This window comes from Heliangelus exortis, chromosome 3 (assembly GCF_036169615.1).
Source record: "Heliangelus exortis chromosome 3, bHelExo1.hap1, whole genome shotgun sequence".
In the NCBI taxonomy this organism is placed as follows: domain Eukaryota; kingdom Metazoa; phylum Chordata; class Aves; order Apodiformes; family Trochilidae; genus Heliangelus; species Heliangelus exortis.
This window is the reverse complement of record NC_092424.1, coordinates 31903613-31931277: the sequence shown is the minus strand read 5'-3', so window position 1 is coordinate 31931277 and position 27665 is coordinate 31903613. Positions and strand designations below refer to the sequence as shown.

At 36.3% G+C, this 27665-nt stretch overlaps 1 protein-coding gene across 10 annotated transcripts in view; it reads right to left on the bottom strand.

The window, feature by feature from the left end:
• CDC42BPA (CDC42 binding protein kinase alpha) overlaps positions 1 to 27665 on the bottom strand; it is a 192403-nt gene that overhangs the window by 91440 nt on the left and 73298 nt on the right. For all 10 annotated transcript variants that reach the window (XM_071739874.1, XM_071739878.1, XM_071739877.1 and 7 more), the window contains 2 exons: positions 24267 to 24415; positions 34 to 127 (listed from right to left, as the gene is read on the bottom strand). In XM_071739874.1, the coding sequence (XP_071595975.1) occupies positions 34 to 127; positions 24267 to 24415 (243 nt within the window). The remainder of the gene's footprint in view (positions 1 to 33; positions 128 to 24266; positions 24416 to 27665) is intronic.

Sequence of the window (27665 nt, the reverse complement as noted above, 5' to 3'; positions counted from 1 at the left end):
GTATACAGGAATGTAGCATTGTGTCCAATTTACCGTTCCATCTTCCATAAGTTTCAGACAAGAACCAAAATCTGCTAATCGAATATGTCCATTCACATCCATCAAAATGTTGTCTGGCTTAATATCCCTGCAAATTAAACATATTTTAGAATTAACAGAAAAATTTATTGCATAATACAGTCCAAGCATTAACTCTGCTACACCCTTATCATTCAAAACCAACAACAGATTAGTAGACTGACCATAATCACTCATCATATGATGAAGTTTGCACCAAGGATATTTCTTGATTGGAGGCTGTGGATCAAAAAATACAATGCCTGCTAATTTTAGCAAGATTTGTGGTGTCAAATTCCTCTCATCTCTTACAAAGATATAGGAGAAGTGGAGTGGCTCTGAACTTTGTAAAGTATACAGTAAAGTAAAACTTTAAAGTCATCATTTTAGTGAACAACTCTCTAGCAAAAGATGCAAACTTATACTGGAGCAACCAATAATCTCTAAGTTTTACTACACAACAGAAGTCGACTAAACCCTTTCAGCAATATTTGTCTCTTTTGTACCTCTCAGCTCACTGTTTATGCCTGTCATATTTCTGCTGCAATGACTGACAAAGGCATCTTGCACACTGCTGCAGCTTTGCTTGGCCAAGTTATGCAGCTGTTTCATTCAGGTCATGACATAGATGGAAAAATCTTTCTCAGCAAGCAACATAATAAAACCCCTTTATTTTGCATATTTGATTCTCTTATTTGCCTCATATTTTAGAGATACCTAAGTATGCTAAAATACAGATAAAGTGTATGTCCACAGTATGCAGCTCACTAGGACAAAAGCACTTATGCTGTTCAAGTTACCAGAAGGACCTTTATTGTTTATCTTGCAAATCAGTTTCAAATGTCAAAAATGCTTTTCATGAAAGTACAGTTATTAGAAATATAATTAAGCTATATTTAAAAAATATTTAAGTTTTTAAACATATGACATTTCACATTCTTACTTTAACCTTATCTATTATATTCAAAAGGTAAATTATGACTGTATGAATAAAGTACTAATTGTGACAGATCACTCGTTTATAAGACATAAGAACAAATGCCTTAAAAAACCAAAACCAAAACCAAACAATGAAAACCAAGTGAAGCCCTGATGTTGCTTCATTCCCCTAACAGCAAAAAATTAGTCAATTATTTGCAAACGAATTTCAAAATACTCACAAGCTAAGATATTGATACTGAGCACAACAGCAGGGTTTTGTTGGTTTTTTCAGCATTATAGAAGAAGTGGCACGAAGGTGGCATTCTGTTACACGCACAGTGACAAATAATATGGTAACAGAATGTTGTTTTGAAGAAAAGTACTTCTTAAATTTGTGTTACCCAAATACAAGCAGGCAGCAGCCCATGCTGAAAACAAGGCACCTCCATGTGAAACATGTACAAAGTAAAAAGCAAGCACTACTTTTTACCATATTTTTGCAACTCACACATGAACATGAAGACAACTCTTTACATAGCAAATCATAAAAATTAACGATGTCCATTCTCTGAGTAACATCTGAATAACATTCTTCCACTTGATTTTTGCTAACACTGAACATGCTGAAGAATTGCAAGCTCTAGATTGAGACAGTTCTATTTATTTTACATTCACCCACTAAAAACATACCTTAAACATGTTCCTAAATAAAAACAAACACATGCTATTGAGACTTTTGGAATTATAACTTCAGTTTAAAATGCTTTGCAAAAATATGCACTTAAAAATCAAATTCCTCTTAGAAACTGGATGTAGTTCAAGCTAAACAAAAACATAAGTCACCCCTGAGTCTTCATTTATCCATGTTCTACCTTTAAATATATTCCTAAGAGAAATAATCCCCATCATTATACCAATGTCCCCCCTTCAATCTCAAAAGAAACAGCAGAAAACATGAAAAATCTCACTGTTGTCAACACAGTGAAAAAAAAACAACTAAAAAAAAAACATTCAAAGCACTCAGCATAGCAGTATTTCTTGCAAAGCAAATGCTTAATAATCACTACGTAAGAACAATTGTACAGTTAAGGAAAAAAAAGACACTAACTGTATCCAAATTCTTTTCAGCTCTTGTAACAGAAAGCATGGGATATGAACAACTGCTCTGAATAGAGCAGATATAGGCAAAGGAAAAGTTCAGAAAATTATGAGCCCCAGAGGGGAACAAGGTAGGGGAGTAATTACTGCCAGTGTAAATTAAGAGTTTGAAGGTGCTAATTTTGGGGAAAAATAATATGACATGAACCTCATTATACCAATGAACCAACTCACATGCCCATATATTTAAGTTTAAACAATATAAACGCTTCTGGCATTAAGAAGGTTGTGACCAGCAGGGTTTCCACTTCTTGGTAACTTTACAGTTATGATGCAGAATATGCTCACTCTGATTAATCTTTTTGTAATGTATTTATTCATTTTTCCAAAGGAAAAAAAAACTCAGGCAGAAATGTAGTAAAAGGTGAGTTCTTTGTAACAAAAGGTGGCCAGATGGTGCAAGAGGAACAAATCTCAGTATGTCCAACATGCCTGCATTAGGAGAAACATTTCAGAGTCTTCCCATACTCAACTGAGCTCTTTAAAAAGCAGCAGAACTAAAATGAAAATAAAGGGGCTTATGTGGTTTGAACTCAACAAATGCAATGTGAGCTCAGCATGAAGAAAGAAATGGACCTTTAGGAAACTGAAGGAGAAATTTGATAGCTCAGCTACCAGTTTATTTTAGCCCACTGGATAAGAATGGGAAAATTTCAAGAATAAGTGTTTATTTTTAATGCTAACATTAGAAAAGCACAGAAATTAATTAATTTTCCTAAACAGATCACACCCCCATGTTGTCCTTGAACAGAAAAGAACAAAGTAAACAGCTCACACTACTTTATTTTTCTGTGAATTCTTCACGTGAACAGTATTTTTTTAATTCTACCAATGCAAATTAAAATAGCAGCATATGAGAAAAATGTATTAGTTTCAAGTGTAACTGCTGGCACAAAGAAACTAATCCAAACAACTTATTACTAACAACTTTTTATAACTGAGCATTTCATAGCACATTCTTTTGTCATTATACATGCAAGAACAGTCCTCAAAAATATAAATTAGGTACGTAAGCAAATAAATAAAAATACATAAATAAATTATTCAAATAAATTTACTTTATAAATAAGTAAAAGGTTAAAACCAGGCATCAATGTTTTTAATTATGGACTTTCACAACAAAAAATGTTATCATTTGTCAAGTTACCTACTTAAGAAACATAACCAAGATCTTACTGCCTGAATGCCTGGACTTTTTATCCCAAGCTCCTTCAGAACACAGGATTCTCCTTAGCTGGGACAGAAGTTTGGCAAACTGTTTATTTCACTCCCTTCTGTTGTTTCAGGCAGACTTTTCTTCCACACTCCTCACACACAAATGCTACATCCACGATTTAAATTAATACACGTGGTTTCGGCAGCATTGTAATGAAAGCAAAAAATGTGGTTGGTGTCTGTGGAAGTTTTTATTAAGGTATTCAGTGATGCCATACTGACATACATGGAGTGAAACAGGTGGTGAACTTCAGTCAAAAATGCTAGTTATCTGATGCATGTTTTTCACACTCAAACCTATGGGCACTGATGTCCAGGAGCTTATTTCTGGTTTCCATTAGGCTGTACTGGGTTATATCAAAGTCAAATTTGCCATATTCTGACAACTGAAGTTTATCTGAACTCTTGTGAGAACAACTAGAAATATGGTCCATCTGGAAGAAAGACCAATGTGCAGTAAGCCAAATTAGATTTTGATAATCAGCAGTTACTCTCCAGCAATCCCAATAAGAGGCTAAACAAGATAGTAGCATGAGAAGATTGGCCTATGTTGTACATCATTAACTCTGCCTCTTATCAAGACCCTATGGTTTGTTCTAAAAAGACACTCCTCTGCTTTTGGGTGGAATCCAAAAAGGGCCTATTTCAATTGAATTCAAAATAATTTAAATCACTTTGATCAAAACCTTATTATTTACACAACACCAAAGGGCTGAGTCATGTTTGTATATTAAACAAAACCTGGTTCATATAGAGATGACAAACTAAAGCTGAAGATTTAGGTTAGACATTAGGAAATTTCCTTGCATTTCCTGCAAGGGTGGTGAGTCACTGGAAGAGGTTGTCCAAAGAAGTTGTGGCTGCCCCCTCCCTGGAAGTGTTCAAGGCCAGGTTGGTTGGGGTTTGAGCAACTTGGCCTAGTGACAGGTGCCCCTGGCCATGCAGGGGGTTGGAACTGGATGATCTTTAAGGTCCCTTTCAACCCAAACCATTCCATGATTGCAACTGAAAAAGATGTAATAACCTTGCATCTAGCTGTGAAGTCAATAGGAATATTAAAAAGCTAAATGCTTCAGGATTTAAACCTTATTAACTACATGGAAAAAAATGCTATAAACAAACTTATTATAAAATTACAATGAAGACATTCAGCTTTTTTCTCCTTAAACAGTATCTTAATGCTGTAAAAGCCCCGTTTTCTTAAAAACTCTTGATAAGAAATCATTACACATATGTTGCTCCAGTAATTCACCTCTACTAAAAGAATCTTGTTACTCTCAGGAGGAGGAGATTCATCTGTATTTCAATAAAGACGGTGCACAGACTCACATAAATTACTAGGAAACATCAAGCAAGCCAAGACAATAAAGGTTCTAGATCTGTGAAACATTCATTATTTAGTGATCAGTGTGTGCAATTTATCCTTAGTGATAACACCAAACTCAATGAAAGGAAATACAGAAATCAAGGTTTCATGTACTTCATGTGTTACATCACACAGAATCAAGTATTGAATCTAACCTTTACTTAGTTTCAGATTCTGCCTAAGTGTACTTTTAAATCCTTAATCCAGACTGAGAGAAATACTTTCTGTGTCCACTAAAAGTAAGGTAATTACAATTCCTCTTTTGCTACCAAGAACTTCCACCACAGAGTTTAAGTATATAATGCAAAAAAGACACAGGCAAATTGCTATCCACATGGTGTGTGAACAACAGAAGAAGTAATGAACTTAAATACCAATGAACAATACTAAGATGAGACACTAGAAGACACCTTTACACAAGTTCCATAACATAAGTTCCATACTGCTCTTTATTTTCTGCAACTCAGACAAGTATTCTGGAGTCAACACAAGTATTTGTGTTGACTTTATGGTATCCAGTGTTCATTATGAATTTCAAATGTTAATAATGGAAATTATAAGAAACAACAGGGAATGAATACATCAGCCAAAACATACACATCTGGAGTTTGTTCAGGCACTGATACTAATTTATAAACACTTGAATTGAATGCAGTTACTGTCTTATTACTACATTCTCCAGCACAATATATTATAATCTAGAACTGATTTACGTTAGAAAAATGTCTCCCTGCGGCCTTTGTGTATTTGTTTTCAAATAATAAATCTCTCAAATACAAGAACAGTTTTAAAACAAGTGTTACTATTTTTTAAAAAGTCTGCAGCTATGGCAAAGCACAGAATACAAGTCTCCTCCTTGCTTTAGAAGTAAAGTAACCACCGTAGCTTTGTTGCCCCCAAGCAGCATCTGTCTTCTATGTATCAATTTCCAGAATTGAAATAGCAGCAAGGTAAGGTTTATAGTAAGACTTCTAGGTAGCAAAATAGATACAGAATTTGCTAAAGTTGCTAACTCGGTGCTATCCTGGCCTGGGCTAGTTATTTGAACTTCATATTCCAGTGACTGAATTACTTTGCACCCTATGTTTTCCTTAATTGTCTGTAAATTTGCAGTAACTATATGCATGCTTCTTTATTATTACAAAATAGTATTCTCAGGAATAGACAGGCACTAGAACAGAGTACATAAGCATATATATATTATATATATATATTAATAAGAGGACTTTTTGGTTATTTATGGTTCTTCAGAATCACACTACTTGTAGGCAGAAGGGTTCAAAATAGGTGTTTAAATTATACCCTCATATAACCAATTAACTGTGCATACACCAAAAAACCACTAATAACCTGAAATTAAGGAGGCTCTGGGAAAAGAGTGATGGCAGGGAGTTGATTGCTCACCCAGCAAGCAGCCTACACCAAAAGGGCCATGAATAACAAAACAGTTGAAAATGGGCTGTAAGCCAGAAGTTTTGCCATGGTTGGCCAGATACTATTTTTAAAGCAAGAATTTGGAACACCACATTTACAAAGCATTTAGAAAAAAAAACAAACCAAACAAAATTCATTTCTGTACCTCCATCTGGTGGTTTTCTAGTTTCTAATTAGCTATGAATATATGTAGTGGAAAATCTAGCCAAGGGCACACACTATTTTAGCCTCTCTAACCTGCCCAGCTGTCACAATGCTTTTCTTTTGGTGTAGTCACTCTGCTTATGGAGAATGCCACATTTCTGAAGAGAAATTTCACACCAATAAAATTAATCTGAGAAAATGGTCATTTGAGTCAACAATTGAGAGGATAATGGTCTTCAAATTTGAACCCAAAGTTGCATGAATACTGAGAAACAACATGAAGTATGTGGCCAAAAATTTTAATTATTACTAAAGTCTTGAACCTTGTTCTCTCTTTTTTGTGGTACTCTTATTAGATGATACTTCAAAACATTACCTAAAAACCAAACTAATTTAAGCTGATAGTGGTAAAAACAAGTTAGGTTTATTCATTTAAGATTTCAATGTGATTGCAATGAAATACCAAGCAGCTTATTTGAACTCTGTGAACTTCAGCTGACAGAGCTATTTCTGTATCGCTGAACTGTACTCTTTTGTATCACTCTACACTTTTTGTCCAAAAGAAATGAATAAAAATATTATCATGATATCATAACAGTTAAAAAAAAAAGAAAGAAAAAAAAAGAAAAAAGAAAAAAAAAAAAAAGAAAAAAAAAAAAGGAAAGATTGTCTATTTGCCATATTTTGTCATGTCAAATTTACTGGAATTCCATTTTGGCTTCTAAGAACTTAAGTAAATGGATTAAGAACTCCACAACCACTACCCTGAAGCATATTCTAAAGATTAAATAATTAAGGTCTGCTAAGCAAGGATAATTAATGTCAAAGCTTTCAGATTTCTAATAGTATCATGAGTTACTGGTGAGTAAAGAAGGAGAAAGAGTAAGCTCTTAAGGATGTTATGTCCACCTGTGAGTACCATCTGTCAAGAAATCCTGAAAAAAGAGGTGAAAGAGGAATCTAGAATATGCCCACTGTTTTCACTGTAAATTATTATCTATGCTAGAAGATGTTAACACAAGTTTCTCAGTGGATAAATGCTCTCTTTCCTTTTTATTCTAATTTTAGATATGCAATCTCTGGTCTCTACATTTCAGTACAACCACATGTAGTCTCTGAAAGAGCTAAATGCATTCCGTAATTCTGAGAGTAAATCAGACAACATAAACCTATTTGACAAAGACAGTAAAAAAATAATTCTCATATATTTTTTTTTTTAAAATGCACTGATGATACTAAGAAAGCAATCCAGAGAAGAATGTTCATTCAAAAACTGGAGAATTAAAAAAGTATTGATACGTATTTGCATATTCTTAAACATGTGTTTGAATGTTTATCTGTGCAAGATACACATATATGTTTTATAATTATCAGGGATATTTATGAATATTCTGAGCTGAAGCAAGTTGTTACTTGCAGATCACTAGAAGATTTCTGGGACTGATGAAACAAACTAACCTGCTGGGTCCATACTGCATCCCACAGCACCTCTTCCCTGGTTCTTTTCTGCCTTCCTCCAGGAATAAATACACAAATGTAAATAAACCAAGCATTATAGGAAGTGAGGGAAAGGGAAGTCTGTTCAGAAACAAGTGTGAAGATCACTGGATGCTTTTCATTTTGCCAAAGGAAAGACTTACACAGTCTTCAAATTAGGTTGATCTTATCCGTCCCCCATCCATGTACTCTGTCAGCAGTAAAAATCCCCATGAAGCTATTAAAATATATTAAAAAGGGAGAGGGGAACACACTCAAGAATGTATAACATACTTTAAATACATAAAAAAACATAAAGGAATAAAGAATACATTACTAAAATTTAAATAAATTATTTATTGTTTCTGAATTATGTGGGAAACAGAACATAGATAAGATGTGAAAGTTCACAGTAAATCCTGGAGGCTAAACAAAAATGATTTACAATGAGAAGTAAACCAATGTCACCTCAAGAGAACAAATACATACATCAAATACTTGTCATAGATGTTGCAAGCATGTGAAGAAGTACTGTTATATTCCATATATTTTATTATTCTTCCCCCAGGCTTTAGATTTCACATTTTTTCAAAAAAACCTCCTGCCTAGCAGGAAGAATGTTTCAGAAAACAACACTACAGTCATTTTAATGTGCTGCACAGATCTTTTGCTTTCATTTTCCTTCATCCTTACTCACCAGTTAAAGATATCTGTGATTTCTCTTTTCTTCAGTCGAAGTCAGTGTTGTTAAGAATATGCACCCTCCTCCAAAAAAGGTGGGAGGAGGGGGCTACTGAAGATAACCAAAGCATGGCTTTACCAAACATGTCTTCTACTTAACTGTGTCCTAAATGAACAGTATATAGGTTAAATACTAGCAGTAATGACAATCCTTCCCAGTGAGTAAGAAGCAGAACAGCAGAGAGCAAAGAACTTCAATAAGGAAATAATGAAACTACATTTAGGATAATCTCTTGTGCTTCCCCTCAGCTTGATCATGCTCTTTACTGTATTGCAAATCTGGAATTGTGTTTATTACCTTTTGGTTATTTGCAAAAAATCAAATGCACAACTGAATAACTGCGTTAAAGGAATTCTATTCACATTGTTAAGATACAGCAGATAAATGCAAGAAATGGAAAATATCTGATTTTAGGTACAGAAAGAGAGTGAAAGCACATATGAAGGCATGTGCACAGGAGAAGGAAGCAAAAATGTATTTCACTAAAAATTTAGGTTATTTCATGTTATTATTCATTCCATGCCAACCCTATAAATAGCTGCTAGTTCAACCTGACAGATGTTGATACAGGCTCAATCAAAACCTTGGAGGAAGCAGCTCTTGTGTGCATTTGCAAGGCTGCATAGTGAAAAGAAAGAAGCAGCAGACAACCATATAATTTCCTGTGTGCTATTCCACAGCCAGGTGAAGAATCATATCAACACCTTCCCAGGAGATTGTCAGCCAGGTTCTCTGAAGGGTAAACAGCACACAAAGTGGAAGGACCCATCAGTGGAAGGATCTCAAGAGGTAAACAAAAGTCTCTAAATCCATGAGGAAAACAAATATGAAGAAATTAAAAAAATCCTCTCCCACCTCAGTCATGATTTAAGTTTTTCTTTACTGTTTTGCTCAGGACTCCAAAATAACTTTAAAGGGTGAAAAGCAAACACCAAGGCATAGTTGCTGAGCTTCCAAGTCTTGACTGGGAACATATGGCTTGGGTGCTGAAACACCTCATGATCTGCACTGCAGCAGCCACACCTAACAAGTCATTCTCAGAAACACACAATGGCCCTTCCCCAAACCTGAATGCATGAGAAGCTGGTAATCAATGTTTTAAGTCATAAGCCCTACCCTGACAAGTGAAACGAGAAACATTTTATGCTATTATTTAACGTTAGCTTTTCAGTTGTGTGAAGCTAATTTAATGTGGAAACACATTTTTCTTTCAGGGTTTTTTCTTACTATGTCCAGGGGACTTTCAAGGTAGGACTCCCCAGAAGTCTCTTATGCACACTTAGAAGTTTTCTTTTACTACTTCTTGAAATATTTTTTTTTTCTCTTATTTTGCTGTTTTCAAACAGTTGGGTGCATTCCTTTTCGGCACTAAAATTGCATTCATAATAACAAATTTCTGGCCTACACAAGGAAGATTTTGATTTTCATTTTAACTCCTTACACTCAGGGATTCTTCTACCTTGTCTAATTGTCAGGCTGCAGAGCATTTGGGTGAGACTTTTCTAAGAGACTAAGAATATAATCCTTCATCTGACCAAGCAAGACGGGAAATATTGTGGGAGATTTTTTCCCATCAGAGAGACCAGCTCCTTGGCACTTCTTCGCTGTACAGCACAAACATTTATGGAAGTAGAATGAAAAAGGCAGAACACAGTGAAAAGAAGGATGTGGCCCATGTGAGGACATGCTTCATATTCGTAGCTTGATGGCTCATTATTTTAGTTTTACTAATTTTTTTTCCTCTGGTTCTTTTTTCACATGCAATGTTCATACATAAGTAATTAACTGCAGAAAGGAGGAGGTTTTCAGTGAAATAATCTTCAGGTATTTGAAATGTGGAAAAACAGCACCCTGTGCAGACAGCTGAAGGGGAAGGTGCAAGAGTCAGGTTCTATCAATTGTGCTGAAGCATCCAGGTGAATTAGAAGCCTGAATCGCAGTGAAAACTTGTAATGAAAACTTATGAAAAGTGATTCAAGATTTGTCATTTTTACATCCTATGATGGAGTACAGCAGAATTCATATTGAGAATTACAATGAGAAAACATACAAGAGGAACTATGCACTTCATAGCATTGCTAATTTTTTATGTATTAGAGATTAAGACATAGATTTGATATGCCTAAATTACACGTGTTTATTATAAACAGATTCAAATAAAAAACCACAACTACTGAGGGAAAGCTGAAGTTGAATTCACATTGTTACAAGAAAGTAAGAGAATACCATTTTCAAAAACCAGTTACTTAGGAATACTCAAAAAGTACAAGAAGAACATCCTCCAACCCCATCCTAAGAATTCATTCATGTATTGGTCCCCTTCTTGTTTCCCTCAATCCCATGCTTGTTTTCTGTCCAGTATCCTCCATCTAAGTAGCTGGCCACTTTGAAGGATCAAAGTTTGCATTTTCAGTCACTTAACCTATGGTTAATCTCATTGTTACTTGCCTGATTAAGCAGAAGTAGTTGTCTACTGTGCATCTAATGGCTAACAAGGAGACAGACAGTAAGTTCTTGGCTTTATGTAATGTTACAGAAGGTGTACTTCAGAACTCATATAATAAGTAGTTTTAGCTAGGTTTGATGCCTGTTTTTACAGAGATGATCAATATTTGAGATTATGAGACTTGATTAATACCTGCATTAATAGTTATTCTCTGGCTACAAGACAACCTTCTTGTAGGTTGAAACCAAACTGAAAAGCAAACTTTTTAGAACAGGGAACAAGTCAGAACTTAAAATAGCAAGCAAAGCAGTTACTGTAAGTTATTTATTACTGTGATACATGAGCAGATAATAAAAAAGTGTAATTGGACAGGTGTTGTATTTAATCTGTTTCAGGAAAAGCCTGAGTAGAAAACAAAGTAAAAATTCTACTCATTTCAATTCTGTAAGACTGTCCTAATTTGAAAATAAGGAATTTTTAGTACTTGAATTGAGAAGACCTGCTACAAATAGATGGACAATACTTAGTTATGCTAGTAAAAACATTCACTAAAATGTCTGTGTAAATTATCTTCTTCTCATTACCTGAAGCTGAAGAGTATACAATCTATATATTACTGTGAAAGTATATATTACTGCCTGACTTAAACTTCTTTAATATTACAAATAAAACAAAAACCCAGGATAGAGATTTGAATGTCATAAATACTGTCACTGATATAAAATCATGGTTCAAAAGGATGAATTGGACTAGAAGTTTTTAAGAAAGCCTCTTCTGCTCTCCTGAAAATAGCATCTACTGAAGTTAAATTCAGCTCCAAAGAATCTATTGATACGAAATCCTCTACTCTGTCTTCAGATGAATCAGCTGGCCTGAAAGACAAGACTTGCCAAGTATCTCAGCAATGTTTCAAGACACACTTTTTATAAAATAAGTCATAATCATCTTGCTAGATACATTCAGTGAGTGTTGTGGCTTCTTTTGTGCTACATTTCAGTATTTTAATGTTGTGAGACTAAAAAATTATAATCAGAAAAGACAACCATCAATTATAGACACTTCTATAAAGTACATGTTACTGAGAGAAGATCAGTTATTTAGGAACAATAACAAGGATTAGCCAGTTGAATTCTATTTGAGGTAATAATGTTTTTCCTCTTAGCTAGACCCAGTTTTCCAGATTCCTGCTACCTGTCTTTGGTCAGCTTTCAAGTTCCCTAACAAAGCCCATGGAAAGGATCAGCTCTGACCTCTTGTGAAGTAGCACACAACAGATAAGGTATTCAGAGTTCTGCTTAATATATTATGCAAATATAATTGCAAATCTCAATAAGATTATTAATGATGCTATCAGAATGTTGTTCAAACTAGTATCACATAATCAAACATTTCCAGCCAAGAATTCTCATTACCATAAAATACAAATGAAGTCAAAGTCTGCAGTATGAATCCCACCCAAGTATGAGTTTCTCAACTATTTCACATACTGGCTGCATTTTTACCTTAAATGCATATTTGGTCTTCAGCAACTGCTGCACTGTGTTCAAATAGACCAGTTAGAATATTTCAACCATAAGAGAATATGACCATGAGCCAACAATGTGACTTTGTGGCCAAGAAGGCCAATGGCATTCTGGGGTGCATTAGAAGGGGTGAGGATAGTAGGTCAAGAGAGTTTCTCCTCCCCCTCTACTCTACCCTGCTGTGGCCACATCTGGAATATTGTGACAAGTTCTGGGCCCCTCAGTTCAAGAAGGCCAGGGAACTGCTTGAGAAAGTCCAGTGCAAAGTGGACACGATAATTAAGGGAGTGGAACATCTCCCTTATGATGGAAAGGCTGAGGGAGCTGGGGCTATTCAGCTTGGAGGAGAATGAGGGTTTATTAATATATAGGGGGTGAGTGCCAGGAGGATGGAGTCAAGCTTTTCTCATGGGTGACTAATAATAGGACAAGGGGCAATGGTTATAAACTGGAGTATAGGCAGTTCTGTATAAATATAAGGAAGAATTTTTTCACTGTGAGGGTAACAGAGCACTGGAACAGGCTGCCCATCCCTGGGTTGTGGTCTCCTTCCCAACCCACCTAGACATGTTCCTGTGTGACCTGCTATAGATGACCCTGCTCTGGCAGGGGGGTTGGACTGGATGATCTTTCAAGGTCCCTTCCACCCTCTAACTTTCTATGATTCTATGAACCCACGAACTAGATCAGGATTGTCTCAAAATTTCTGGCAGAATGCAAGAAACACCTTCATTCCAGTTCAAGATAAGAGTATCTTGATGTTTTGATGCAGCAACTGGAATTTCCTCATTTTTCAGACCAATTCTATTATTTCGTCTTTCTCTCTAAAACTGAGATTAGATTTTTGATACTGCTAATAATACTACATACACATGCTAATTGCACCAATATGTAATAGTAGAGCCAAAACATGTTTGCAAAACACTTATTCAACTGCACAAGCACAGCCAAAACATTATACAGCACTTTATAACCCCCAGAAACCAGTACCAGTACCAGGAGGGTGCACACACAAAGGTCGAGTGAAAATCTAGGATTTCTACATTATATTCTACAAAATGTTTCACTGTGTTACAGGTTTGATGTTAGTTTCATCAAGAGACTGTAAAATACACACATTCAGTTAGTGTAAACTGAGAGGGAAAAAGACACCAGTACGTTGAGAAAGGCAGATTTTTACAGGCAGCAACACAGAAAAATTATGGCAGAAAGGTTATGCACTAAGCAGCTTCTTTGTAATGGAAGCAGCATTATTGCTGATGCCATACTTTCTGTTAACTTTTTAATATATGTATTTATCTTAGGCATGTTAAGGTGAGGCATCATTTATTAGAAATCAGTTGTTCTAAATTGGAATTAAATCTATTAAATCTGTGAGAAGGGATGCGAAGTCAGATACTACAAATGCTGCATATCCTGCCCATGTCCATCAGCTTTCTTCTGGCATTTTGATTAGGTACAAGTTATTCCAACTTACGATATTGAAATGAAAATCATGATGTTTTACCTTTCAGCACCACAACTCTGCTAAGCATTGTCAAAAGCAATCATAACATTAATAGTACAGAATCTCAGACAAATATTTTGAAGGAAGTATGGTTTAAAGCAAAAAGGTAAGCAAAGACTGAACAGTTTATGCAAAGGTTGCAACTTGACAATTCCCTTTTGGGGTTTTATCTTCTTTAAAAGGAAAACCAGCTGTGAAATGAAAGTGAATAGCAAGGAAATGTTACTTAGAGCTACTGCAATTAATAAGGCAGAAAACATGTAGACTATTTTAACACACATTTTCACTTCCTCCAGTTCACTTCACATAATATGTAGTGTTATTATGATGAATATCATGTTGGACCATGCAAATACTGGGAGCAAATTCTGAATTATTTTGTATGCTAAGTCATCTGGATCAGGTAATTTTTCTCACAGTATTATGAGTAGACATAGAATTATGAATATGAATTATTAGAATAAGAAAATAATTTAATAGATTTTTTTCTATGAGTAAAAGTGCCACTGAAAGAGCAAATGTCTAGACTAGTCATGGTATTGGTAAGGAAAAAGGAAGACAGGGGAAAAGACGTGGGAAAACAGGTAAGTACTGAAAGTGGAAATAAAATCGGAGGAAGATTATTACTGGAAATCCCTGAGGGTCAGTTTTGAAAATGATACAACCTTTTGGTTAATGACCTTGGCATAGAAATAAATGCATGCTAATAAAATGAGGGACTTGGGTCTTTTCAGCTTGGAGGTGACTAAGGGGCAACCTCATTAATGTTTATACATATGTGAAGGGTGAGTGTCAGGAGAATGGAACCAGGCTCTTCTCAGTAATGTCCAGCGACAGGACAAGGGGTAATGGGTGCAAGCTGGAAGCAAAGGAGGTTCCCTGTAAACTCAGGGAGAGACTTTTTGACTGTGAGGGTGACAGAGCACTGGAACAGGCTGCCCAGGGAGGTTGTGGAGTCTCCTTCTCTGGAGACATTCAAAATCTGCCCAGATGCATTCCTGTGTGACCTGCACTAGGTGCAGGCAATCCTGCTCTGGTAGGGAGGTTGGACTTGATCTTTTGAGGTCCCTTCCAAACTCTAACATTCTGTGATTCTGTAGATAGCACAAAGCTGGAAAGCAGGAGTAATAGCAGGGAAGACTGGAATATGAGACATACATAAATGGCTGAAATGAAGACTATAATACAGAAATTGGGTTACATTTAACAGTGCAAAATGTAAATGCCTGTCTATTGATAGTAACAGCAGAAACTTCACCTATATACTAAGACCTTATCAACTGTATATGACAGTGAAGAAGGATTGTATTCCACCTGTACCCCTAGTGTGATGGAAACATGGTTCATCATTTCACTGGGAGACGTATTTCTCTCTCTGGCAGAGAGAGCAAGATAGTGCAACCAGAACACAAGTTCTTTCTAAAACATCATGTAGAATATTATTTGCAATCCTCATCATTAGGGTCTCAGAAAGTTTCAAGTTGTCTGACAACTTTAAGAGTGAATGTCAACGTTAGAAACACCATACTCAAAACTGGTATGAAATACTACTTTATAAAAATTATGATAAAAAGAAATCCCTAAAATTGTAACTGACATGCTAGAAAATACATTCAGGCTGCCAAAAATGTGCCAGACCACAACTGTAGCTCCAAAAGCATGAAACACACCAAAATAAAGCAGTGCATCTGGTACAGAAATGTAACTCTTCTTCATCTACTATGTTCTTTAGAGCGAGACCCACATTTAAATAAAGAAAATATCTTTTCCAATTCTTCTATTTTTCAGCACTTTCCCATGATCAAAACCATTCTTTTAAATACAGCACATGAGGATTTCTTATCTTGCCTTATTTATTGCCATCCCAACCCCAAAAATTGTCAAGACTCATTATTAGAAAATTTCAAGCTCTTGCTTCTTTGTCAAGCTTCTGCTCACTATTGTGTCATCCCTGTTGCACTCTATAAAACTAACTCCTTATTAAGTCCACTCTCTACATGCTGTAGGCTGTAGAAACACTTTGGTGTACCAGATTAGTCAGTTTGAAAGTAGTTCTGGTAACAATTACTCTTTTGTTAAGCAAAAATACTGCAGCATATACACTAGTAAGAGTATTAAAAATGAAGAGTGGTTGTATAAGTAATATACCAATATAATTATGTGTAAAATTAGCATTTTAGTCTACGATATCTCTGACATTCAAGAAGGACTATAGGGATGTGCTTTTTCTAGAAGATTACTGCACTAGAACACAAAACTAACTTTCATGCAGGAATATTTTAAAGTTTTTTAAAGCAGCTCTTTGGAAAAAAACAATAGATAGGCCTGTATCACATTTAAGTCGGGAAATAATTATAATTTGATGGAAAGCATATGAAAACAATACACTCATTATTATTACAAAACAGATATTAAAGAAAAGAATAAAAATGTATCCTCAAGAATCTCAGCCCTTAAATCATTCGGAATGCACTGGGGTAGGTTCAGACTGGAAGACAATCTTTATTCCAGCCAAAAGCTAAGGAAACATGCAAGAATAAGTTAGACCAAGTGTGAAGCACACAACATGAATAGTTCGATATATATTTGCTTTCATTGTTGTTAGAACAGAAATAAAAAAAAACAACGTAAAAATGGTCTTGATACAATGAACACTGTAACATCTGCCTAAAACTCATGACAGCAACCGACTGAGGAAGGAACTGTAGCCAGAGCCTATAAATGAAGAAATGTATTTGGTCTAAACGCATCACAGGACCTCCAGGACCTGAAGTAACTTAGCAGAAAAATATGTCAGACCTTCAAAAATAGTAAGAAAAATAGAAAGTACACTGTTTGTTCAAACACACTAAAAATACATTTATTAAAAATAAAGGACAGTATTACTGCGAAAGTATTTGCATTTGAACTGCATATGTAGTAAACTTTTTTCTTCTAGCAGAAGGTGCAATGTTTGCTTAAAAATAAAACAAGTTCATAATTTTTCTTTGTGTCAGATAAGAGCTTCAGGCATGAATTCTACTCCCTTAAACTTAAAGAGAATTCCAAAAGAGCTCTACCTGTGTGCAAGTAAATTCCTTTCCATGCTAAAAGTTCAGTTTCTTAAAATTCCAGATTTTAGCCCTCTCCCCTCCTTTTTATTTTTTTCTCTTCTAGATAGTTTTCTCCTTTCTATCTTTCTTATGCCCCTTTTCTGGATTTTACACACTATATCTGGTTAAAAATTACTGATTTACAGTGGCAGTAATATCACTGCTTTCTCCAGCATGAGCAAATGCTAAATGCTGCCCCTTAATAGCTAATAAATAACAAATAGCTAATAAAGAAAATCTTCACAACACAAATGTCACAGCACCTGGGTCAATAAAGATTTTAATACCACTTTTCAGATAAGTTCCACAACGTCCTGCTTTCCTGACCCTAAACATGAAGCCTTCCATAACTGAACCAAGCATCTGATTTGCAAGCAGTGTTCTAATTTGTAGAATGTTGAGGACTATTTTTAGTCATGTAAGAAGTTAAAGCCCAGCAATACATTGTTGCTATTAAAAAGGAGCACAGGGTAAGCTCTTCTAACAATACAATAGTTCTTCTGGAAATATAACAGGGAAATGCCCACTATAGAACAGCTTCAGTGCAGACAAGGTTCCTGGGACTGATAGTTCCCTTACTTGCCCTTCCAGGAATAATATTCTTGCACTGATATCTTATTACAATTAAGACATCTTGCAAGGATATCTTAATTTACTATGAATAAAAGGAAGTATGATGTTTAGTGATTAGGGCAACAGCCATTTCTAACCTCAGATTTCTATTTGCCATATCAAGTAAATAGTCATTCTCAATCAAAATCCATCAAATCCTCACTAGGCAGAATGCTCTAGAAAGAAACTAGGTAAAAGACAACAGCTTAAAAAACTTACTATAAGGTATTCAAGCATCTCAATGTTACTGGTTTATGCTAATTTGCCCTAAACTAATCTAATCTAATCTAATCTAATCTAATCTAATCTAATCTAATCTCATCTCATCTAATCTAATCTAAAAATATAAAACCATTGTATTTCAAATTAAAAAAAAAAAAAAAAGAAGGAAAGGGCTCATAATTGTAAATGAAATAAAAATATTCTAAGGGAGGAACTTGAAGAGCACAAGGGAGTATATGCATTTCATAAATGAAAATTTGAGACACTCAAATGAAGTTTGAAGTTAAATATGAACTAAATATTGTGTTCAAAAAAAGATAATTAAATGGAAAGCCCAATGAAGATGAAACATAAGTTAGTCCCCTTCTAATTTAACAAAAAACTGAGACTCATAAAGTCTCCCATCATAGAACTGCCATCCTCAGTCCTACCTGCAGTGTTCTGAGGCTTATATATTCTACATACACATTCATCCTTTTCCTGTGAGTCTGCTTTGTATTAAAGGTGTAATTGTCTAGGTAAAGGACTTGTGAGGACTCACCAGAAAGAATGGAGAGATGCACTCCTTGCCGATGATATAACAATAATCAAGAATTTCCTTCCTTAGGAGACTGGTATCAGACATGAAAGGGGAAAGGTTTTTTGGATAACTACATTTACGATACCCCAGCTCCAACAGCTTCCTATGTCCCTTTTTCTTTAAAACCATACTGTTGAACAAATAGCCAGATATCTCAAGAATCACTCAGTGGATGTAGGAAAAATCAGGCACAATCTGATCAGCATCTATTTTATTGGAAAGATGAGTTTAAGTTATTTCCTCCTATCTTCTTTCTTCATCCAACAGATTGGAGAATTATTGATCCAGGGTAGTCAAATGCAAAGTTACTTCTAACTTGGACTGTTGTCCTCATTCTGTTCATTACATGGCCTCACAAACCCTTGTTTCAGCATAGCAATAGGGATATTTGGAACTTGGGTCTTGGGGAGAGAGCAACAATGGGAGAAAAAGGGCCAAAGGAGACACCTGTGAAAGCAACTCAGCTGCAAGACACTGGAGTAATGATTTCTAAACTCCTCCTGCTTGGCTAACACAATATAGGTCTATGCTAGCTCAGGCACCTATTACATAGCTTTCACTTAAATTAACACTATAACTAGACACAATACTGTAGCAAACCTTTTGTCTTATACATGATGGCACACCTAGGCTGATGCACTGCTTCTTGGCACTCTAAGCATATGGGTCTTTTATTTCAAAATAATTCACAAGTCCTTCAGAAATTCTACCAAGAAATTCTAGTCAAATAACATTAACATCCAATAGTTCTCCCTGCAAATCAGATGCTACCCTGAAGGGGTTCTATGGGAGCAGCTGTCAGCACTTACAGCATATAGTGTCACAGGGCAAAACAAAAGACCAAAGGCTGTAAAGACAACCTTTTTTTCCAGCCCTTCCCCATCAGAAAGTGGAGAGGACAGACAGATCTTAGACACACAAAGCTCTCCTACCTCTGTAAAGGAATACCTTGTAAGGAAGCACTAGCCTACCAAATACTCAATAAAATAACTTTCTCTCCTGCAGTCTTCCATGTAAACTAAACCATGCAAAATTTCAAAGCACTACATTTTCAGTAGACTCTCCAAATAATCTTGTTACTCTTTCCTTACTTTACTAATCCTGTTACCTTCGCTGTCACACCTTGTAAGTGCATCTTCATGTGTCTATTTGACATTACCTCTGTTGCAAACTTGTGCAAACATTTAAAATATGCTGTTACTTTCTTTCAAACTCACAATTAAGATTCAGTTTACCAAAGGACAGAGTGCTCATCCTTACGCCAACTCAACTCAGACATACCACGCAATACAGCTAATTCCCTAGAATGTGCCTTCCACCCCCAAATTTTCCACTTAAGCAAATGAATGACCCAGAAAGATGGGATACACCCAGAGTACAGAAAACCACTTATTCAGCAAGTCAAAAATGGATATGCTGGCAGTGAAACCTATAGTTGAAAGTGAAATTAATCCTGCAAAGAATCCCAGATTTTATCTGCCAGCAAACTTCAGTAAATATTGCAGGGATGTCCCTAAGATGATTTTTACTGAGAACAAATAGTACCTTCTTGCAAATAAGAGGTTGGCTTGGTACAGAACTAACAGTTCTTTTTATCCCTCTAAAGTGTATATTCCCTTATGCTCAGTGTTTGTTGGAAACTATGTCACTTCCACAGAGAATTTTGCTGCTCTACATTTTAAGAGTTCAAATGTTCCAGTGAAGTCCAACTTAAACTTCAGAAGCTGATAAAGGAAGAAAAAAATAATTAATCTGGTGATTTATAATGCTGAAATAATTCATAGTAAAAGAGACAGCAGCAACCAGAAATCCAGAAACACACTGATCAAGCTAACTGTAATGTCACACACTTTACAGAAGTAACTGTGTTTATTATGCACTGCATGCCTATTTTTTTTTATGCAAAAGATGACATCTGAAATGTATGCAACTTGAGATCTTGCCTTGTAGTCTTTACTATTCTCCTATAAACTAAACCAACAAAAAAGAGTAATTAACATAGGTGTTTCATAATCCTTCCAAAATATTTTCCTAGTAAGAAGGAAACAGGAGATTGTTCTACCATTCAATAGAAAAAGAAGACTGTTTAACATGGGGGTGTATGAAACTATGAAAACTATTTTAATATTTTTGCAGTGATCTGGAGGATCAGAACCCTGAAAAAAAAAAAAAAAAATTTCCTCAGGTCACAACCAGTCTTTCTAAAGTGTTCTTTACTTCAAATGATTTATAAAAAACCAAGCATTTTAAACCTCAATTTCCACTTGACATAAAATGGACTGGAAACCAGGCTCACCAATAAAATAAAGAGTTAATGTTTGAGGTAACACAGCATGCATAAATAATGTGTAGCTAATCAGCTTAAGCCATTAAAAGTTTACTCCAGTACACACCTGGATATTTGGTAATCCATGCAAATACGAGGTTTTAACATATACCATGACCAATTAATTAACAATACAGCCTTGCAACTGAAATAAATACTGATGAATACAGAGGCATTTTAATCCAAAACCCAAAAATAGCTGCTACAAATCTATAAAACACAAATTGAAGTCAATTCCTAATAAACGTAAAATCTTACCCTGCTCAATACTACAGCTTGCAGAAAATGGACATAAGAAAATATTTAACCTTAGCTTACAAGCATCTCTTCAGTAGTACAAATTAGTAATTTCAGGTATCAAGGGTACGTATAAGCTTTACAGGAACTCACAAGGAAGTTGTGCATTCATAAAATCATAGAATTAGCTGGGTTGGAAGGGACCTCAGAGATCATCAAGTCCAACCCTTGACCCACCGGTGCGGTTGCTAGACCATGGCACTGAGTGCCACATCCAGTCTCTTTTTAAATGTCTCTAGGGATGAAGAATCCACCACCTCACCGGGCAGTCCATTCCATTGCCTGATCACCCTCTCCGTAAAAAAATTCTTTCTGATATCCAGCCTAAATCTCCCCTGGCACAACTTAAGACTGTGCCCTCTTGTCTTGTTGAAAGTCGTCTGGGAAAAGAGACCAACCCCCACCTCGCTACAACCTCCTTTCAGGGAGTTGTAGAGAGTTCCTGAGAGATACACAGACATACTTTCTTCCTCATTGTAACCACAAGCAAATGTACTTGACTTGGATGAAGTAACCTTTCTAAAGCTAGTGTTAGAGCTCTCAGTGGCATTTGGTAATGTCCAAATGCATTTGTGCATTTATCATAATAGCATAAGCCAAGATATGCATTAAAGAAAAGGCTGTTTGATTAACGTTGAGCCATCATTTTACTATCAGGTAAAATACCACGATTTGTTCACAGAAATAGATTGATCAGAAATAAAAAAATATCGAAGTTTTATGTTCAGATTGATCTTATCTCAGAATCATTCTACTGATTCTACTGATTAAGTAAATACTTAAATTTAAAAGAGGATAAAAGCATAAATTAAAATTAAGAATACCATAACAATAGTAGCACTGACGTTATTTCCAGCTAGCAACTTTTTTCCTTCAGCAGTAAAGTATCAGGAGACAGCAACAAAAACATCATGCAAGTTCTCTGCACAATTCTATGATACCTACATTTTTATCTTCTTCACATTATAAATTCACCCCATAATCCCACAATGCCAGTGCAGAAATGGCATTCAAGTTGGAACTCCAAAAGTTAAAATATTGTAGCAATTTCATTTTAGTAACACTGAGGTTACTTGTATTTGATGTTTGACAATCTTGGACAACGTACTTTAGGAAAGAAAAGTGATTTGAATTTGACATCAGAGTGGTCTGCACACCAACAACCACTGCAATCAACATCACTCCCAAACACAGCTAACAACAGAAAAATTATTAACAATGGAAAAGAGGAAAAGCAGTGGCACACTGAGACTAAAAACAGAAATACAATTTTTAAAAATTACAAAAACCACTCAGACAGAAAGAAAATTATCAAAGTACAACACTTTGTGTAGTTATGTGAAACTTTATCCTGAAAGAACTGTGGCACTGAAAGGAAACAAAACAAACCAATCTGCTATCTCATCTTATGAAAAAAAACCTTGAACAGAACATGTCTAAAGTATGATTTCTAGTTCACTAGCTATGACTCGGATAAAATTCTGATCTGTATTGGCTGTTCATCTGAAACACCACTACTACAGCTACTACAGTGATCACCTTGTACTAGTGTTTTCCTTCTTCTCCTATGTCCTTTCCTGTGCACAAGACTCTCCAAAAAGATGGGGACACCAGAGTTAAAACTTCAGGAAAAGAGTATTAGTGTCACTTCAACAATGTGTTTTCTTTTCCTTTCTTTTCCATGGGTCTCATTTCAGAGGCTCATCATTTAACATAAACTCAAGTGCTCTTTTACATTTTCACTCTTTGCAAAAATTCCCTTAATAAACAGGCATCGCATAATGGGAGTAAAAATCATAAAATGACAAAGTGGCATTTACAATTTTATAAACATGGAACCTCACCAGAAGAGCCATGAAAGAAACAACAAAGGACTGGGAATGTATAGGGGCTTTTTTTTTTTTTTTTTTTTTTTTGTTAAACATTCATAGTAATAAATATGCAAGCAAGTATATTGTTTTGAACTGCAATGGTATGGAATTTCCATCAAAATTCCACATCAACACCTTTGGCATTTTGGGGACACTATTTGAGGATGGAAAACTTCACATCTGCTGCATATGACATGCCAAAAATGCTGAATTACAAAGGTTTTCACCTGTTTGAAGGAAAAGGTAGAGATGGTGGGCATCTGCTCTTCTGTTATTACCACATATATGGTCTCACAGGGTAAAATACAGCAGTTTGTATAATACATGAAGGACTCTCTGTTTGGTAACAGGATCTCAACAGTTTACTCACAAACACGTTTTAGAAGTTAGAATCAAGTTAAATTCAATACAAAAACCTTTCACATCAGGTCCTAAAAAGAATAAACAGTTTCTCAAAAGTAACACAGTTGAAGTCTTCCAAATTCAAGAAAATTGCCTAAGGAAAATATTCTGCTTGGGTTTTGCCACAAAGAGCACTTCTTAGTAGACAGACAGTTATTCAACAAAGAAGACTTAAAAATACTCTAGAAGAGCAATTTGCAGCTTAGCATCACTGCCTTAAAGCACCCCTAGCTACAGCTCTTTCACAAAAAGTCACAATCTCTAAAGAAACAAAATCCAAACCAGAACCAACCACAATTTTTTCAGAAAAAAACACCCCCAACATTTATGGAGCAAAAAAGACATGTAGGAAAGTAAAAAAAAGGAATGGCTAGTATAGACTCCAAATAAGGATGAAAGATGGATGAATTAAGCTCGTTCTGCCAACTTAATGATTCAGCTTAAAAAATCTGGAGTTTTCCTCCTGACGTCTGTCAAAGAGAAGAACATCTATGGCATGCATTTGAAAATTCTGCTTCTTTTAACTTAATCTTTTGCTCTTCATACAACCACTACCATGGAATTCAGTAGAGAATGATACAATAAAGAAAAGATGATGCTAGCTTTGTTCATATTTCATAAAGAGGGCTCTAGTTTTGCTTTTATAAATTATGGATCAATAACTTCAAAACATGCCAGTGTGCAGGAATCATCACTTGTATTCAGATATTCATGTCTCTGACCATATGGTACAAGGTTAGCAACAGCCCTCAATAACCACTGGCTGTAGGCTGCAAATACTTGCTACAAGCTTAATCTCTTTAACGGGAATTATTTTCACTCTGTCAAGTAACTCCTCATAACTCCAACAGGAATTTGGACCTCAAGTTACTTACCTGTGAACATAATGCAACTGATGAACTGAATCAATAGCTATCACCATTTCAGCCAAATAAAAACGAGCCATATCTTCAGGTAGTCGGTCCTCAAACTTGCTGAGTAATGTAAGCAGGTCTCCTCCGACATAGTAATCCATAACCAGGTACTAGGCAGAGGGAATGATAAGAAGACACAGGGCAGGGTGGAGGGAGGGTGGGGACGGAATATTATTGAATGAATAAGAGAATAAAAACTATTTTAAGCATCAAAATTAATTTATTGCAAAAGTTGTTATGGGCATTAAAAAAGCTAACCAAAATACTTTAATTTTCTGAAAACAAGTAGACGGTTCAGGCCCATTTTAATATTTAACCTATTTGAGTATCATTCCTATTTATACCTCTGCAAATACAGTAAGCCTCATAACAATACAGTATCAGCTTCATCCACTCTCATCTCATCAACAAATATAAACTAGTTAGATATTGAGGATTCCCTTATAAAAATAAATACCTTTTGACAGAACACAAAAAGAAGTAAAGGATTAAAGCACTGACCTACATATATGAAACTAATTGTGTTAACTTGGCATTTTATTAAGGGACCAAATTTCACAGACTTTCCTTTCACTTTTTTCCTACTATCCTCTCTTCATATTAAATAAACGATTTTGGACCGTAAACTTTTTAGACTACTCAGATTAAGGCAAAGATTAAGAGACTTTGAGTAGTGACACACAGTACAATTCCAGATATTGCTGACTTTGCGCACAAGACAGGATCTGCCAACACAGAGTGGAAGGTGTCACCTTCTCTATTTGAATTGATTGGGAAAAAATATGCTTGATTTCCGATTTATTAATGAAACAAAAAGCCTCTCTGCCATTGAGTCACCGATCAGAACCTTCCTCCATTTTACTATATTACAACAGAATGAAGTGCCACTTCTGTCAGAGACAGGATCAAAACAACTGCTCAATATAAACGTAAATGATTAATGTATTTTTATCATAGTTTAGTTATTTTGATTGTATAACACCAACTGCAAGGGCAAATGGGAGAAAGTTAAAAAAAGGTAATTGTAACTAACAAACTAATTTTAAGCAATCTAATGTATCACCCACTGCTATGCCATTACTTTCAAATATCATTGTGGACAGAGTAATTCAAATCATTTCCCACAAAAGTATGTAGTATGTAGGTTTTCTCTAGAGTTCCAAACTCTGCTTCCAGGGAGGCAGAATATACCCGCAATAGTAGCACTGACTCTTAAAAATAGTGCATAATGAATCACAAATGATAAAAAAAAAACTTCAAGGATGCAATAATGTTTTGTGTGGCAGTTCCTGCAGGCAGGGCTAGCACAGAGGGCAAGAAATAAGTGCAGAGCTTAAGTGCCTGGAGCACATCAGCAACTACCAGAGTAACACATCCTTTGTGACAGACAGGAAGAAATGGCGACCACTTGGCACAGAGCCAAAGGCACACCTACAGCTGGAGGGTCCTGCACCATCCACCCCACTGGTGACCAACACCCCCACCCAGACAGAGGTAGGGAGGAGGGAAGTAGCTGCACAGCCCAGAGGCTGCTGGAAATGCTTAGACCTCTTCTATGGAGAAGGGACTGAGGTTAGTCCTGCATGTAAAGGGTTTCAAGTGGAGGACCTTTTGCAGCAGGTGGCAGAACTGCAGGAGGCAGTGAGAAGGCTGCAAGACATTCAGGAGGCAGAGAGGGAGATAGATTATTTTTTTCAGGTAAATACTGAGGCAAACCTGCAGCCTGATCCTACAACGCAAATAACTCCACCAACAAACACAGAAAGGAGGGAAGTGAATGATGATAACAAAGAAAAAGAGAAATGGGAAATGGTTAAGTCAAAATCCCAAAAGAACAGACTCCCCTCCAAACCTAAGTTGCCCCTGAAGAACTGCAAAACTATAAAACGGTTGCAGAACTATAGAATTCTGCAGACTGAAGAGAAAAAAACCCAAACAGGCAAGGTAAGTTGGCAGAGCACAGGAAGGAAGCCCCACTCAGCTCACTGCATAACAACCAGTGCCCAGAAAAACCAGCAAAGCGTAACAGTAGTGGGAAACTCTCTTACTCTTCTCAGGGGCACTGATGGACGGACCTTTTGCAGACCTGACTCACTTACTAGAGAGGTCTGCAGCTTATGGTCAAGACCAGAGAGGTCTGCAGGGGTTTGAATTAAGAACATCACTGAAAGATTGCATAAACTCATACGTTCTACTTACTACTATCCACTCTTACTCTTTCATGTGGGCACCAATGATATGGATACAAGTAACATGAAAACTGTAAGGAAAGATTATAATGTGCTAGGAGTAGTAGTGAAAGACATGGGAGGACAGGTAGTGTTCTTGTCAATCCCCCCAGCCGAAGAAAAAGGGCAGGAAAAGGCCAACAGAATTGTAAAAGTCAACAAATAGTTGAAGGAGTGGTGCCATAATCGAGGCTTTGGCTACCTAGACCATAAGGCTCATTTCAATAAACCTGGTCTAATGGGGGTGATGGGGTCCACCTCTCAGAGAAGAGGGAAAGAGTCCTTGGCCAGAAGCTGGCCAGTTTAATTAGGAAGGCTTTAAACTGTGGATGCTGAGTGAGAAGATCCTCAGTTCATCCCATACCAATCACATTGAGGACAGAACAGACTAACAGATGCTCTGAGCCTAGAAAACAATCATAGGCCAACAGGAAAGCATGTGTACAGAGAGATAGCAGCTCTGCCAGTAAGACAGCTTCACAGGGGGGACATAGCATATGCCTCTATGCCAACACACAAAGCATGGGGAATAAATTTAAGGAGTTGCATATGTTTGCATGCCTGTTACTGGCATCACCAAGATGTGGTGGGAAGGACAGGAAGGGCAAAAGAGGACGGAGTGTCATCCTCTACATCAATGACCAGCTGGAGTCCATGGAGCTTTGCCTGGGGATGGATGAGGAGCTGACAGAGACCCTATGGGTAAGGATTAAAGGAAAGTCAGGGGCAAGCAGCATCACAGTGGGGGTATGCCACAGGCACCCAGCCAGGATGACCAAGTAGATGAGATTGTCTTTAGAGAAACAAAAGCTGCTTTACACTTGCAAGCCATGGTCCTCATGTAGGACTTCAAGCACCCCAATATCTGCTGGAGGGACAACACAGCAAAGCACCAGCACTTCAGAAGTTCCTTCAAGTGCACTGATCACTTTCTCCTCCAAATGGTAGAGGAATCAACCAGAAAAGGAGCTTTGTTAGACCTTGTACTCACCAAGAGAGACTGACTGGTGAGCAATGAAAAACTTAATGGGAGACTAGGCTGCAGTGACCATGACAAGATCCTTACTGCTGTGAGAAAAGTGCAAGTTAGCTGATGGCACTTGATTTTAAAAGGGCAGACTTTAGTCTCTTC